Raw genomic sequence first — 15514 nt, forward strand, 5'->3', positions numbered from 1 at the left:
TTCGCTGAACTCCTTCCATGGCAAGAACATATTTCCTCAGATAAGGCGACCAAAACTGCATGTGGTCTCCCAAAGGCCCTGTACAACTGCAGCAAGACATCCTTGTTCCTGTACTCAAACCCTCTCGCTACGAAGGCCAACATACCATTTGCCTTCTTAACCGCCTGCTGCACCTGCATGCTTACCTTCAGCGACTTGTGCACAAGGACACCCACGTCTCGTTGCACTTCCCCTTCTCCCAATCTATTGCATGCAGATAATAATCTGCCTTCCTGTTTTTGCAACCAAAGTGGATAACCTCACATTTATCCACGTTATATTGCATCTGCCATGCTTTTGCCCAATCACCCAACTTGTCCAAATCATACTGGAGTTTCTTGGCATCCTCCTCACAGCACACACGCCCACCCAGCTTTGTGTTGTCTGCAAACTTGGAGATATTACATCTAGTTCCCTTGTCTAGATCATTAAATATATATTGTGAATAGCTGGGGTCCTAGGACCGATCCCTGCGGTACCCCACTAGTCACTGCCTGCCACTCGGAAAAAGACCCGTTTATTCCAACTCTTTGCTTTCTGTCTGCCAACCAGTTCTCTTTCCCAGTCAATACCTTGCCCCCAATCCCATGTGCCTTAACTTTACATGCTAATCTCTTATGCGGGACCTTATCGAAAGCCTTCTGAAAGTCCAAATACACCACATCCACTGGTTCTCCCTTATCTATTTTACCAGTTACATCCTCAAAAAATTCCAGTAGATTAGTCAAGCACGGATTTACCTTTTGTAAACCCATGTTGACTTTGTCCGATCCGGTCACTGTTTTCCAAGTGCTCTGCTATTACATCTTTTATAATGGACTCTAGCATTTTCCCCACTACCGAAGTCAGGCTGTAATTCCCTGTTTTCTCTCTACCACCTTTTTGAATAGTGGGGTAACATTAGCTACCCTCCAATCCATGGGTACTGTTCCAGATTCCATCGAATGTTGGAAGATGATCAGCAATGCATCTACTATTTTGTTTAAAATAGTTAATTTATTGTACTTGTCATTTAAAAAATGTGATTTAAAAAAATTATTTTAAGTTTTACTATGTTTTGGGGGTGACCTCCATTCATATATTTGACAGGTCTTCCTGTCAAATGTATGAAGGGAGATTCCCTTCTTTGATTGGCTCCCCATGGCCCACGTCATCCCAGGAACGCTGCTAACTACCTGTGCCTTTGGGATACGTGGGCCCTGCACTCTTGGAGTTTGGAGAGGCCCAGCATCGAAACTGTGTGCCTCCCGGGAGCCCTCAAGTAAGGGCGCAGGAGGCCTGCGATCGGAAAATATGGGCCAATATCTATTGAACATCTGCTCCAGTAACTGACCTGAAAACTCAACGGTTGCAATAGACTCCACTCCACTAAAGCATTGCTCCTGTCTGAATGTAACCTTGCAGGAAATGGAGTGCAAGTTGTATCTGAGGAAGCTAAACTAAAAAAGGGGTTTCAGAAATGCTGCACATTACCCTTTATAGAAACATAGAAGATAGGAGCAGGGGTAGGCTATTCGGCCCCTTGAGCCTGCTCCGCCATTCAATGAGATCATGGCTGATCATACAAACTCAGTACCCTGTCCCTGCCTTCTCCCCATATCCCTTTAGCCTGAAGAAATATATCTAACTCCTTCTTGAATAATATTAATGAATTGGCCTCGACTGCCTTCTGTGGTAGAGAATTCCACAGGTTCACCACTCTCTGGGTGAAGAAATTCCTCCTCATCTCTGTCCTAAATGGCTTACCCCTTATCCTTAGACTGTGACCCCTGGTTCTGGACTCCCCGACCATCGGGAACATCGTTCCAGCATCTAGCCTGTCTAGTCCTGTTAGAATTTTATAAGTTTCAATGAGATCCCCTCTCATTCTTCCAAACTCCAGCGAGTATAAGCCCAATCGACCCAATCTCTCCCCATACGTCATTCCTGCCATCCCAGGTATCAGTCTGGTGAATCTTTGCTGCACTCCCTCCATGGCAAGAACATCCTTCCTCAGATAAAGCGACCAAAACTGCACACAATACTCAAGGTGTGGTCTCACCAAGGCCCTATACAACTGCAAGACATCCTTGTTCCTGTACTCGAATCCTCTCGCTACGAAGGCCAACATACCATTTGCCTTCTTAACCGCCTGCTGCACCTGCATGCTTACCTTCAGCGACTGGTACACAAGGACACCCAGGTCTCGTTGCACTTCCCCTTCTCCCAATCTATTGCCGTTCATATAATAATCTGCCTTCCTGTTTTTGCCACCAAAGTGGATAACCTCGCATTTATCCACATTATACTGCATCTGCCCAATCACCCAACCTGTCCAAATCATACTGGAGTTTCTCGGATTCCTCCTCACAGCACACATGCCCACCCAGCTTTGTGTCGTTATAATAAGCTCCTACCACCAGCGCGGTTTTTAAAAACTCAATTTGAAAATTCATGTGGATTTTCTATTTTTTGCAGACATTAATTAATATTTATATATAAACAAGTGCAGAACTTGATATTGCCTTTGTGGTGTTAATTTTCCCCTCTATTCCTGAAGGAACAGACTCTTGTTGAGGTATGGTTCCATGGGTGTCAGTAGCTCACCAGAATGGCCATTCTTAATGTGCCCTAGACCAGGTGCCATCAGGCTCTTCAACTGCAGAGGGAATCACAGCCATGCCAGATCACATTTTCACCGCCAAGCATGTACTTACAGTAAGAGACCAGACTGTAATCAGGAGCAGGAACTTTGACTGATTTTTCCTTCCCTAGTCCAGGGACGTGTGCTACAATTGTCCTCAACAACTGCAGTCCTGGCTGAAATCAGCACAGATTGGGACAGAAACCTGGATTATTTAACAGATTCTCCTTATTCAACCCTCATTCTCCAGATTTAATTTTTGCAGAAATCTAAATAATAAGCGCAAGCCATCTGCCAGCCACAGGGTCGTGAGTGAAGAGCAGCAGAACATTTACTGTCACTTTGTCCCTCAGTTTGGTGGTGGGGAAGAATACCTTATTTCTATTCTGTACCCTTCCCCATCCCAAAATGACCCAGTTGAGATCGAGAACTCAATCTGTAGACTTAGTCCAAGGCACAGCACCCTCGCATGCGCTTATCTTTTGGAAAGAACACAGCACTACTTCTTGTAGCTACTGTTCAAACAATGTCATCTGTAATTTGGCTAGTACAACTTAACAATTTGCATTGACAGGTATGATTCTGTTAATGCCATACCTCAGTTAACTCCCAAGTGATGCTAATAGTCCAGCAGAGCCCATAGCTACGTATAAGCAACGCTTTCATAGCCCAGCCCCAGAAGTGCCCAAATGCAAAGATGTCAAAATGGCTGAGAATCCTCTCCCAAGTGATGACATGGCAGTTCACTGCATATTCCTATTAAAAAACAAAACACACAAGGAAATTGCTTTAATCTTTGAAGTTATCCCTGATAAAAGACTGAAAAATATTTGGTTTATCCAGCATTGTCACATATAATTTCAAGATCAGAGAAAAAAAAGTTATTTTAGTAGCAGTGAAGCAGACCACTAAATAAAACAGGAACAGTTGTACAAAGATGTCAGTCTGTACAAGGGATTGATTACTTTATCTGGATTTCTGTTCACGTGGTTTGAAATCAGTTAAACAGCCAACACAATAACAACAGAAAACGCTGGAAATACTCAGCAGGCCAGGCAGCAGCCGCGGAGAGAGAAACAGAGTTAACGTTTCAGGTTTGGGACCATTCATCAGAACTGGAAAAAGCTGGAGATGTAACAGATATTAAACAGGTGCGGAGATGGTGGGGGCGGGGGGTTAGGAGGGGAGGAAGGAATTGAAAGAACATCCTGTACTTTTCGAAGAGGCAAGAAAAATAAAATGTTGCAAATGGGAATGGCAAAAATCACACAGCATGAAAAATGGGGGCAGGGATTATTATCTGAAATTGTTGAACTCGATGTTGAGTCCAGAAGGCTGTAGAGTGCCTAATCGAAAGAGGTGCTGTTCCTCGAGCTTACGTTGAGCTTCATTGGAACAGTGTAAGAGGCCGAGGACAGAGAGCTCAGAGTGGGAGTGAAGCGGAGAATTAAAGTGACAGGCGACCGGAAGCTCAGGGTCACCCTTACGGACTGAATGGAAGTGTTCCGCAAAGCAGTCGCCCAATCTGCGTTTGGTCTCCCCAATGTAGAGGAGACTGAATCGTGAGCAGCAAATACAGTATACTAAATTGCAAGAAGTACAAGTAAATCATTGTTTCACCTGGAAGGGGTGTTTGGGGCCCTGGACAGTGGGAAGGGAGGAGGTAAAAGGGCATGTGTTGCATCTCCTGCGTTTGCACGGGAAGGTACCAGGCGAAGGAGAAGAGCTGTTAGGGGTGATTGAGGAGTGGACAACCAAGTTGGCAACTTTGTTGAGCTATTATTATATACAGGTACCTAAACTAAAGGAAGACTGGATAAATATTTTCAAAAAAGACAATCTTATTGAGAACCACACCCATTTTCTGAGATAAAAGTTCTAGCTTGTGCCAGCTTAAAATCAGAAAACTATGCTGGCACTAGATGCACAATTTGATGCTGTGGTTTGTTTAGATGAGCATTTTGTTAAAAGCCAATGTTTGTTCAGCATAACAAATTCTCTTCCTTCCCCTCACCATGGAAAATATAAACCTTAGGAACACATTTAATGCAATTTATGTACAGGGCACCTAGGGGATAAGGAGCCTCTTGACCGGATACATAAGACATCATAACTGTATGGGACAGACTGATCTTTTCCTGTCTGACGTTTTTGTATGTTCGTATGTAAAAGGAATCCAATACCTATAAAAGGAAGGAGGGGATAAAATCCTGGAACTAGAAAATGGATCAAAATGTATAAAATTTAGAGCATTAGCCTTTTTTTTGTTTCTTCTATCCCACGCACTATCTTTCCCAATCAGCAAGTAAGCATCACCCAACCCAGACTTCGCCACAAAGTTGTTAATGCTGCTCCTGGATTGAGCCAGTGGAAAGTGACTACAGCAAGAACCACTCTTATCTTCCCTCCCTGCAATAATGTAGTTTTATCTTTCTCCCTAAAATTATATGGTAGAGATTGGAGAAACTGATCCAAAATGGGAAGAAAGCTCAAATACAAAACACTCGTCATGACCAAAGCTGAACTTGGGGTCTTCTTGCTGGGAATTGATTTACATTATAACTAACCAGCAACCTTAACCAGGAACTTCCATAGAATTACTCTTCAAAGGCTACTTATTTATGACAGAATAAGTAGGCCTGATTCCAAATTATGAAGTATCCTTCTCAGCTCCTTATTGTCAAGATTTACACACCAGATTTATGTACTTAACTTCGAGTTCTGGGCTGTTCAAGAGCAATATTATGTGGAGAAAGAGCTATTTAAAAACTGTTTATCTTGCAATAATTAAAAACACTTTTTCCACATATTCTGGTTACAAGTTTAAAATGTAGCCACTATTGCTATAAAAGTGCTATTGTTTGTGTTCCTCAGGCCATAACTGCATCAATGCCTATTAATTAAATTGAGTCTTGATTGACTCCAGAACATTTATTTAAGGTAGGGCACATTTGCAATTAATTTAATACTGCAAAACAACATCTACTCTACTCATCCTTGAAGTAATATTATGACCACTTGAGAATTGAACTTTGGATCTACTGAAACAATAGAACACCTGATGTTTACAAAAATCATACAAGTCAGGAAATTTGACTAAGCATGAAGTTAAATTAAAGAAAAATAACATTACGAATTTTCAAAATACAGCTGGATACAGTAAATGGGTTTTAAAGATGAACTTAAATGGGGAAAATAACCGATACATTTTGGATTTTTCTCCTCATCTTAAAACATTAAAGAATAACTAGTGGAATGAAAAAAATTAGTTCCAGGCTTTTAATGTTCATGAAAGTACTGCCAGAACACAGACACCGAAGATAGTTTCCTGCTCTACATACCATCACGTCTGCTTCACGAGTGGCATAGCGCAGATTAGGGTCCAGCCAATACATGACCGATTTCACTTGTTCAAAATTCAGGAACAGCAGGAACACCAGAAAAAGGAAATATAGTACGCTGAGGCCTGGAGTGATACACAACATAAACACAACACATGGTAAACATCACATTACCCAAGCTTCAGGGCAGATCGGGACATGCTATGGTCTCCAGATATTTGTTCTTTTAAAAAAAACAATAAAATCCCTGATCTATAGCTTTTAGTAAATGTAATCAATCACCAAACAGCAAAATGGTTTAGAATAAGTGAACCTTGTGTGGGAAAGGAAAAGCTTAGCGTTTACTTTAAAAATTTCAAAAGGGAATTTTAAATAATTTAATTAATGACCACAGGTCAGAACTGTACACCAATATAAAAATACATTACAAAAAGACCATTGTAAATTCATTAACAAGCAATAGCTCAGAAGTTAAATTAAGTTTCACAAATGGGATCACCCAGTTTGCAGTTGCGATGCCAACAGAAACTGTGGCGGAGATCTGTTATGCCAGGTAGCCTCCTACTTTGCATCACATTCAATTTCCCATGTCAGGGAATGGTGGTTTAGGACGTACATTTGGGGGTAAATGCCCAACGTTTCCATGTGACATGGGTGTTCAAAGTTGCTGGACAGCTGCAAGTCATGGAAGAGATTATTAAGGCAACTGTATTTCAAGTGATTGATGCAAGAAGTTGAATGGACACCAGCACTGACCAGTGGAGTGACCAGGAACCAGGCATTACAACAGTACTCAGCATGTACACCATAAGAAACTTTCGCTTTTCTTCTTAACATCTCTACCTTCGTGAGTAGTTTTAAGTCTGCCTGCTCAGCTAGATGTAAAGGATTCCATGGCACTATTTGAAGAAGAGTGGGAAAATTCTCAGAGTATTTTGCCCAACATTTGTTCCTCAACCAAAGCCACTAAAGCAGGTTAGCTGGTCATTTATTTATTGTTGTTTGTGGGACCTTGCTGTATGTAAATTGGCTGTACAATAAAACCTAACTCCTTGACTAAGCCTTTGGTCACCTGCCCTAATAGCTCCTTATGTGGCTCGGTGTCTGATTTACTATCGTGAAGCGCCTTAGGACATTTTACTACGTTAAAAGCGCTGTAGAAATACCAGTTGTTGTAAATGCTTCAGAATTCAAAATGCTGAGGAGTTTTGTTAAGGTAAAACTATTTTCCACCGGTCAGTGAGTTGGTAACTAGAGGGCATCAATTTAAGATCATCTGCAGAATACGAAGGGATTGCTCAGGAGAAAGGTTTTAAGCAGAGAGTTGCTACGACATGGAATGCCCGAGCAAAGGGATAGCAGAATCCAGCATAGCTTTTAAAAGGGAAGGGGTTAAATATTTTACAAAGAAGCATTTTAAAGGCTATGGGGAAAGAGCAGGGATATGGGACGAGTGTACTGTTGCCAAATTTGCTGACGATACAAAGATAGGTGGGAAAGCAAGTTGTGAGGAGTACACAGAGTCTGCAAAGGGATATAGATAGGTTAAGTGAGTGGGCAAAAATTTGGCAGATGGAGTATAATGTGGGAAAATGTGAGTGTTATCCACTTTGGTAGGAAGAATAAAAAAGCAAATTATTATTTAAATGGAGACTACAGAATGCTGCGGTACAGAGGGATATGGGTGTCCTCGTACATGAAACACAAAAAGTTAGCGTGCAGGTACAACAAGTAATTAAGGCGGCAAATGGAATATTGGCCTTTATTGCAAAGGGGGATGGAGTATAAAAGTAGGGAAGTCTTGCTACAACTGTACAGGGCGTTGACAAGACCACACCTGGAGAACTGCGTACAGTTTTTGTCTCCTTATTTAAGGGGGGGGATATACTTGCATTAGAGGCATTTCAGAGGAGGTTCACTAGGTTGATTCTGGAGTTGAAGGGGTTGTTTTATGAGGAAAAGGTTGAGCAGGTTGGGCCTATACTCATTGGAGTTTAGAAGAATGAGAGGTGATCTTATTCAAACATATAAGATACTGAGGGGGCTTGACAGGGTAGATGCAGGGAGGATGTTTCCCCTCATGGGGGAATCTAGAACTAGGGGCATAATTTCAGAAGAAGGGGTCGCCCATTTAAAACGAAGATGAGGAGGAATTTCTTCTCTCAAGAGGGTCGTGAATCTTTGGAATTCTCTACTCCAGAGAGCCGTGGAGGCGGAGTCATTGAATATATTCAAGGCGGAGATAGACAGATTTTTGAAAAACAGGGGAATCCAGGGTTATGAGGAGCGGGCAGGAAAGTGGAGTTGAGGCCAAGATCAGATCAGCCATGATCTTATTGAATGGCCTATTCCTGCTCCTATTTCTTATGTTCTTATGGATAGTTCGAGAGCCATGATGCACCAAATGGCCTTCTTCTGTGCTGTTTGATTCTACAACAGTGACTATACTTCAATAGCACTTCATTGCCTATGACACACTTTAGCACATCCTGAGGATGTGAAATGTACTATATAAACGTAATTTATTTTTTCTTTATAGAAACATTCTGATTACAGCTTTGAAGATGAATAAAATAGTGCTCCCATCAAAATTCCATAGTTCTTGAATGCAACTTTGCTCAGTTGGACAAAACTAAAAGCTACTGTAAATACAAGCAGCTCTTCAGTTTAACTGCGGTCAGACGATGATCCATTTGTGTCGTGGTCACCGAGTAACTGAGACAAATTTATGTCTTCACCGCCTGGGTGGTAATCTGGTGGAGCAGATTGCATGGCTGATTTTCATTCCATTGAAATCATAAAAAGATGTTCAGTAAACTTTTTTTGTTTGAAGACATAAAATGAAATGATTCAACTCGTGTTGAAATGCATCAAGGCACTTGCATGCAAGGTCGCACCCAAAATTTAAAAAAAATCACAACAGATTCAGCTGAAAATGGCCCTTCAGCCCATTTGATATTCTCTCAGAATGTTAACTCTATTGTCTTCCCTTTACAGCTTGAACATCCATCTGAACAGGCAGAGGAGAACTTGGTTTAACATGTTATCCAAAGGACTGTAGCTGTGGTAATGCAACACTCCCTTAGTACTGAAAAGTACTCCCGTCGTGAAAAGGAAACATTTGCTGGGCTACGGGGATATGGGACTAACTGGATAGCTCTTTCAAAAGAGCCGGCCCAGTCACAATGGGCTGAATGGCCTCCTCTGTGCTGTATGATTTGATAATACTAGAGTGTCAGCACAGATTAGGAGCCTGGACTGCAGCTTAAATCCACAACTTTCAAACTCCGACGCGAGAGACCTACCAACTAGGTCTAGCTGGCATTAAAGGCATTCACAATCATTCAAGTGGAATCAAACAGGGGACCTACAGCTAGTGTCATTCTGGATAACTTGCTAAACTATCAAAAACACAGGCACAATACAAATGCCGAATACCTTTCAAAATATAAAATATTAATCCAACTGTAGAAAACAGAAATGTTACACACAAATATCCATAAGCATAACAAGTCAGGAATACTGCATCTTTAATTAATAAATATGTAACTTAAATAGGCCTTTGACCTTACCGAAAACCATCCTCCATATTGCTGGATGTGGTCGGATGAAAGGACCTGAAAATGAACATGAAAATCGTTAAGCAATGTATTCTAGCTAAATAAATTGTTTCAGAATATATAAAAGTAATCATATGCAAGAAATGTGAGTAATCACAATTCTCACGAGTAACAAACAACTTACCATTAGGAAATGCTAAAACACTTACAATTAGAAAAAAGAACACCACGGAAAGAACGCCCTTCCATATATTGTCTTCCGGACTTGAATCATCCCTGGATAAAAAGATAACATTCTGGGTATTTTATTACACGGTTTCAGTCCCAACAGAGCACTTTGGCAATGCATTATTTATCCTACTCAGAACTGTACAGAGCAAACAGAAAATAAAAATATTAATTTCACACTACATCGGTACAAACGTAATACTGCGAGACCAAGTGGAAGTAGGTTATTCCGGAGAACAAGAAACTCCAGATGCGACACAAAATCGAAACCAACAACCAAGTTTGCAAGTGATTACATTATAAATCAGGCCTAACAGCAGAATCTTTGCAAGCTCGACTTGGCACACATACATTTATATTCAACAACCAGCTGATCCTTCGGACCTGAAGCACAGGGAGAGAGGGCTACATGCAGACAGTACCTGGTAAAAGCAAAATACATGACACTGATGATCGTGAAGGTGAGCAGGGTGATGGTGTGCGGCTTGTAGAAGAAGTCTATGGTGATATCCTCCACTTGCTGCTCGTTGATCATGCGGAAATGCAGTCTGTAATTAACATCATTTTTGCTGATTGTCCTGCTGCCTCTGCTAGACGCCATGGCTGCGGAGTTCTGCCCGAGCCGCCAGCAGCGCCCGACAACCGCCCAGGCTGAGGGTGGGGCCGTCTAATGGTCAAACGCGGTCAGCCCTCTGGTGCAAGTCGGATAGAAGCTTCCGCCACACTATCTATTAGCATATGTGTCGAAATAAGGCGGAGTTTGTTTTAAAATACATAAGTTCTTTTATAGTGATCTAATAAAAGGAAAAAGGTTTGTGTCAACCCCCATTTTTTGTGGTGGACTCTCCCGTTCTGGAAACGGTTACATTTCAGTACGTCCTTTACGCACGTGGGGCGGCGGCACGGCGAGCCGGGGCCGGGCCTGTGGGCAGGGTGAGCTGGGCCGAGGCCGGGGCCTGTGGGCAGGGTGAGCTGGGCCGAGGCCGGGGCCTGTGGGCAGGGTGAGCTGGGCCGAGGCCGGGGCCTGTGGGCAGGGTGAGCTGGGCCGGGGCCTGTGGGCACGGTGAGCTGGGTTACACTGTTACACGGAAGCTTTGGCCTGGATATCTGACTTAGATATTGACATGTGATTGATTTGCTTTGCTACTACCATACGAAAGAAGTAGTTTAAAACCTTTGGCTGATTTGGATTAACAAACTCTGGTTCCTAAGATACAGGCTTTGTTTTAATTCTGCGCTTGTGAGGCTTCCGTGGGCTGTGCCGTGCTGATAGAAACGCTGTTTGGAGTTTCTGTAGTATCTGTGTACTCTTGATTGGTGCACACTAAAACAAATAAACTGTAACTAATAAACCATTAAATGAAACTTAAATTAAATTAAAATTGTGTTGGCCGGGGTGATGATGCACTCCAGTCCCCGCGGCACCCACCGGTCACGGAAGGCCTCATGCGTGCCAGCGGACACCGTGTGCTCCATCTCCAGGGCCACCCCGGCGCAAATGTGGCTGCGGAAGAGAGGCAGGCAGCCGGGCCAAACGACCCCCTCGACCACCCGATCCCTGGACCAATTAATGGCCACTTTGGCCAGGCCCAGGAGCAGTCCTCTGACCTGCCCGCTCCCCTCCGCACCGGGTGACCAAAGATTAGGAGCGTGGGACTGAAGTGCAGTAGTATCTGTGTAATGCTGTGCACTTCCTCGTTGGAATCATTAATGCGGGTACTTCTGAGTGTGTAGCCTCACACTCCATATCAATTGGTTCGACTGCATGCAATATCTGGACAACTTCACCTCAGTTTCTTTCGCCTCTCAATGTAGTATTTCATCATCTTAGGCAATCCCTCGGAGCCGAGGATGACTTACTTCCACATTAGAAATGAGTTCTCCGGTGACTGATGAGTCAAATGCGCGACCTACAGTCTCTGTCACAGGTGGGGCAGATGGTGGTTAAAGGGGCGGGCGGGCGGGCGGGGTGCTTGGATTGACTTGTGCTGTTTGTGCTTGGCTTCCGCTTGCTCCTGGCGAAGAGACTTGAGGCGTTCGACGCCTTCCCGGATGCTTCTCCTCCACTTTGTGCGGTCTTGGGCCAGGGATTCCCAGGTGTCGGTGGGGATGTTGCACTTTTTCAAAGATGCTTTGAGGGTGTCCTTGAAGCGTTTCCTCTGCCCACCTGGGGCTCTCTTGCCGTGCCGGAGCTCTGAATAGAGTGCTTGTTTTGGAAGTCTCGTATCGGGCATGTGGATGATGCGACCCGTCCATCGGAGCTGATCGAGCGTGGTCAAAGCTTCGATGCTGGGGATGTTGGCTTGATCCCATTCTAATAAATCTCTGCACCCTCTCCAAGGTCTTCCGAAAGTGTGGTGCCCAGAATTGGCCACAATACTCCAGCTGGGACCTAACCCATGTTTTATAAATGTTTAGCAAACTGCTTTGCTTTTGTACTCTGCCTTTTTATAAAGCCAAGGATTCTGTATGCCTTTTTAACAGCCTTCTCAACTTGTCATGCCTCTTTGAAGACTTGTGTATATACATGCTCAAGTGTCTCTGTTCCTGCACCCCCTTTAAATTTGCATCATTTCGTTTATATTGCCTCGCATTCTTCGTACCAAAATGAATCATTTCTCTGCATTAAATTAAATATACGGTATATCAAAAAAGCAGTGGTCCCAACACTAACCCCTGGGGGACATCTGCACACTTCTCTCCAGTCTGAAAAACAACTGTTCACCACTCTTCTCTGCTTTCTGTCCCTTAGCCAATTTTGTATTCACGCAGCCACTGCCCTTTAATCCTATAACTTCAATTTTGCTAACAAGTTTATTATGTGGTACTTTATCAAAAGCCTTTTGAAAGTCCGTATACACAACATTAACTGCACTACCCTCATCAACCCTTTCTGTTACTTCATCTAAGAACTCAAATCAAGTTAGTCAAACACGATTTGCCTTCTACAAATCTGTGCGGGCTTTCATTTATTAACCCATATTTTTCCAAGTGCCAATTAATTTTGTTCTGGATTATTGTCTCTAAAGGTTTCCCCACCACAAACATTGGGTTGCCTGGCCTGTAGTTGCCAGGTTTATCCCTCTTCCCTTTTTTGAACAGGGGTGTAACATTTGCAGCCCTCTGGCACCACTCATTTCTAAGGGGAATTGGAAGATTGTGGCCAGAGCCTCTGTAATTTCCACCCTTACTTCCCTCAGCAACCTAGGATGCATCCCATCAGGACTAGGTGACTTTTCGACTTTGAGCGCTGCCAACCTTTCAAGTACCTCCTATATTTTTATCCTATTTGATTTCTCTACTACCTCCTCTACTTTTTGCGGTGTATAGACTGCTCAGTCAAAACTGTAAATCGACATACATTAATGTTTAAATTCAAATTGATTTTAACCAACATTGGAAAGTTCAGCTCTTGAGTTCTGGGGTCCCATGTTGATAAATATATTTAATTTACCAAATAATGCTGGCAGATCCTCTTCTTTAGAGAAGACAGATGCAAAGTACTCATAGTACATCAAGAAGATCTCCTTTTTGATCCCTAATCAGCCCTACCCTTCCACTATTTATATGTTTATAAAAGACTTTTGAGTTCCTTTTTATGTTACCCACTAATCTATTCTTAAGCACACTCTTTGCCCCTCTTATTTCCATTTTCATTTCTCCCCTTTAATTTTTGTATTCAGCTTGGTTCTTTACTGAATTATGAATCTGCCATTTATCATAAGCTTCCTTTTTCTGTTTCATTTTAATGGCTCACTGGTACATTGCACTTTCTATTCAGTTTATCAATTTCATTAATTCCACAGTATATATTTGACTCCAGCAAAATGTCAAAATCCAAAAGGCCTACATTTGTGCCTCTGTTGTAGCGGCAAGTGTAAAATCAGCCAGAAGCCATGTATTGCATTAGTATTAAATACTCAGAGTGATGGATCAATCCTTAGTTGTACCAGCTTTAGCTAAGACAAAACACCTAATTGGATAGCAGTTGACTCATTCCAGGATTTGCTAGTAGTATAAAAGTGTCTTTGTTTAATAATATCAGAAATTTAATGAAAAGCTAAGAATTTGAGTTAAATAATGGGAACTCTCACGCGAAGATTCAAAATCTATTTGAAATTTACCCCTTGAAATATCTTCTGCAAGTACAGTCAACTCTTCTCAATTTCAAGTTGCTTAATTCAAATGATCTATTCATTCAAATTGAAATCATGCAAAAACATGCCATGTGCTGTTTTATTAAAATTACTTGTTTTTAAATTTGTACTACTGGGGAATTGAATTTTTTTTCACGCAAAAACAACTTTGAATTAACGGAGCATATTGGAAAAAATAGGCATTTTTTTCTGTATAGCTTAGTTCATTTGTTAATATTTAAAATCAGAGATAGAAAGTAAAAATATAGTCTCCATTTCATCTTTCACTTTACTATTTTAAATCCTTAACTATTCAATGATTTAATGTTTTGAAACATTTAAAATTGTCTTTTTTAACTTTTAATTTATATCCCTTAACAAAGTTTTTATGACTACAACTTGCAGTTTACTCATATTAAATTTGTTGTTTACAGGATCAAGTTAAATTGAATAAAAATGTCCTCACTGTGTCACCGCATTTGCTACCGTTGGTCTTCATTGAGAATCACTGGTCTAGTTTTCTCTTCAAACCAAGAAATAAAGGTGTTGCCTATCGCATCATACAGCCTTCAACCTCGGTTTGGTGTAGGTGTGCATCGATGCCTCTTAACTCAAAAACTCTGGTGGTTGAAAAATTCTAACTTCAGTTCTTCAGCAGCAGACTCACCACCAAATAAAGAACCTGCATGGTTCACAGAAAGTAGTCTTTTGCTAAATGCAAACCACAACCATGGCAAAACGGAACTGTCAAGTCTGGCCAAAGACGTACAACCCGTAGGTAAGCAAATGGAAGAGCTGTACTTTTTGTGGTGTATAGACTGCTCAGTCAAAACTGTAAATCGACATACATTAATGTTTAAATTCAAATTGATTTTAACCAACATTGGAATGTTCAGCTCTTGAGTTCTGGGGTCCCATGTTGAAAAATATATTTAATTTACCAAATAATGCTGGCAGATTGGAAATTCTGCATACTGCAGATACAACAATCAGTACATTGACTTTTTAATCATAGTCAATTTAAATCATTAATTCAGTAGTTTACTGCAAATAATTGTATAGGTATCGTAACTCGCACCGAGTCCCGTTCGCCCATCACCCCTGTGCTTACTGACCTACATTGGCTTCCGGTCCGGCAACGCCTCGATTTAAAAATTCTCATCCTTGTTTTCAGATCCCTCCTTGGCCTTGCCCCTCCCTATTTCTGTAACCTCCTCCAGCCCTACAACCCACCGAGACCTTGCACTCCTCCAATTCTGACCTCTTGCGTATCCCCGATTTTCATCACTCCACCATTGGCGGCCGTACCTTCAGCTGCCTAGGCCCTAAGCTCGAGAATTCCCTCCCTAAACCTCTCTTCTCCTTTAAGCAGCTCCTTAAATCCTATCTCTTTGACCAAGTCTGTCCTAATGTCTCCTTAGGTGGCCCAGTGTCAAACTTTGTTTGATAGCATTGCTGTGAAGCATTGCTGGGATAAGAACATAAGAAATAGGAGCAGGAATAGGCCACTTGGCCCCTTGAGCCTGCTCTGCCATTCAATAAGATCATGGCTAATCTTGGGCTCAAAGCCACTTCCCTGCCCGCTCC

The 15514-nt window shown here is 42.1% G+C and overlaps 2 protein-coding genes across 6 annotated transcripts in view; one reads left to right on the plus strand and one right to left on the minus strand.

Annotated features, from left to right (window-relative positions):
* Nucleotides 1-10567, minus strand: part of LOC147114727 (phosphatidylserine synthase 1-like) — a 57592-nt gene extending 47025 nt beyond the window's left edge. Inside the window, exons 1-5 of the mRNA XM_085992601.1 lie at nucleotides 10214-10567; nucleotides 9748-9839; nucleotides 9576-9620; nucleotides 6004-6128; nucleotides 3260-3418 (exon numbers count right to left, since the gene is read on the minus strand). Of these exons, the coding sequence (XP_085848727.1) occupies nucleotides 3260-3418; nucleotides 6004-6128; nucleotides 9576-9620; nucleotides 9748-9839; nucleotides 10214-10392 (600 nt within the window). The 5' untranslated portion in view covers nucleotides 10393-10567. The remainder of the gene's footprint in view (nucleotides 1-3259; nucleotides 3419-6003; nucleotides 6129-9575; nucleotides 9621-9747; nucleotides 9840-10213) is intronic.
* Nucleotides 10568-10685: 118 nt separating this feature from the next.
* Nucleotides 10686-15514, plus strand: part of mterf3 (mitochondrial transcription termination factor 3) — a 30800-nt gene continuing 25971 nt past the window's right edge. Inside the window, exons 1-2 of one of the 5 annotated variants that reach the window (XM_085992604.1) lie at nucleotides 10686-10854; nucleotides 14362-14705. In XM_085992604.1, coding sequence (XP_085848730.1) covers nucleotides 14384-14705 — 322 coding nt within the window. In that variant the 5' untranslated portion in view covers nucleotides 10686-10854; nucleotides 14362-14383. Of the gene's footprint in view, nucleotides 10855-10921; nucleotides 11720-14361; nucleotides 14706-15514 lie in introns of those variants that run through there. The other 4 variants (XM_085992603.1, XM_085992606.1, XM_085992605.1 and 1 more) reach the window with 4 other exon arrangements.

The sequence above is a fragment of the Somniosus microcephalus genome, chromosome 7, assembly GCF_052327205.1.
Source record: "Somniosus microcephalus isolate GS21.2 chromosome 7, FLI_Smic_1.0, whole genome shotgun sequence".
In the NCBI taxonomy this organism is placed as follows: Eukaryota; Metazoa; Chordata; class Chondrichthyes; order Squaliformes; family Somniosidae; genus Somniosus; species Somniosus microcephalus.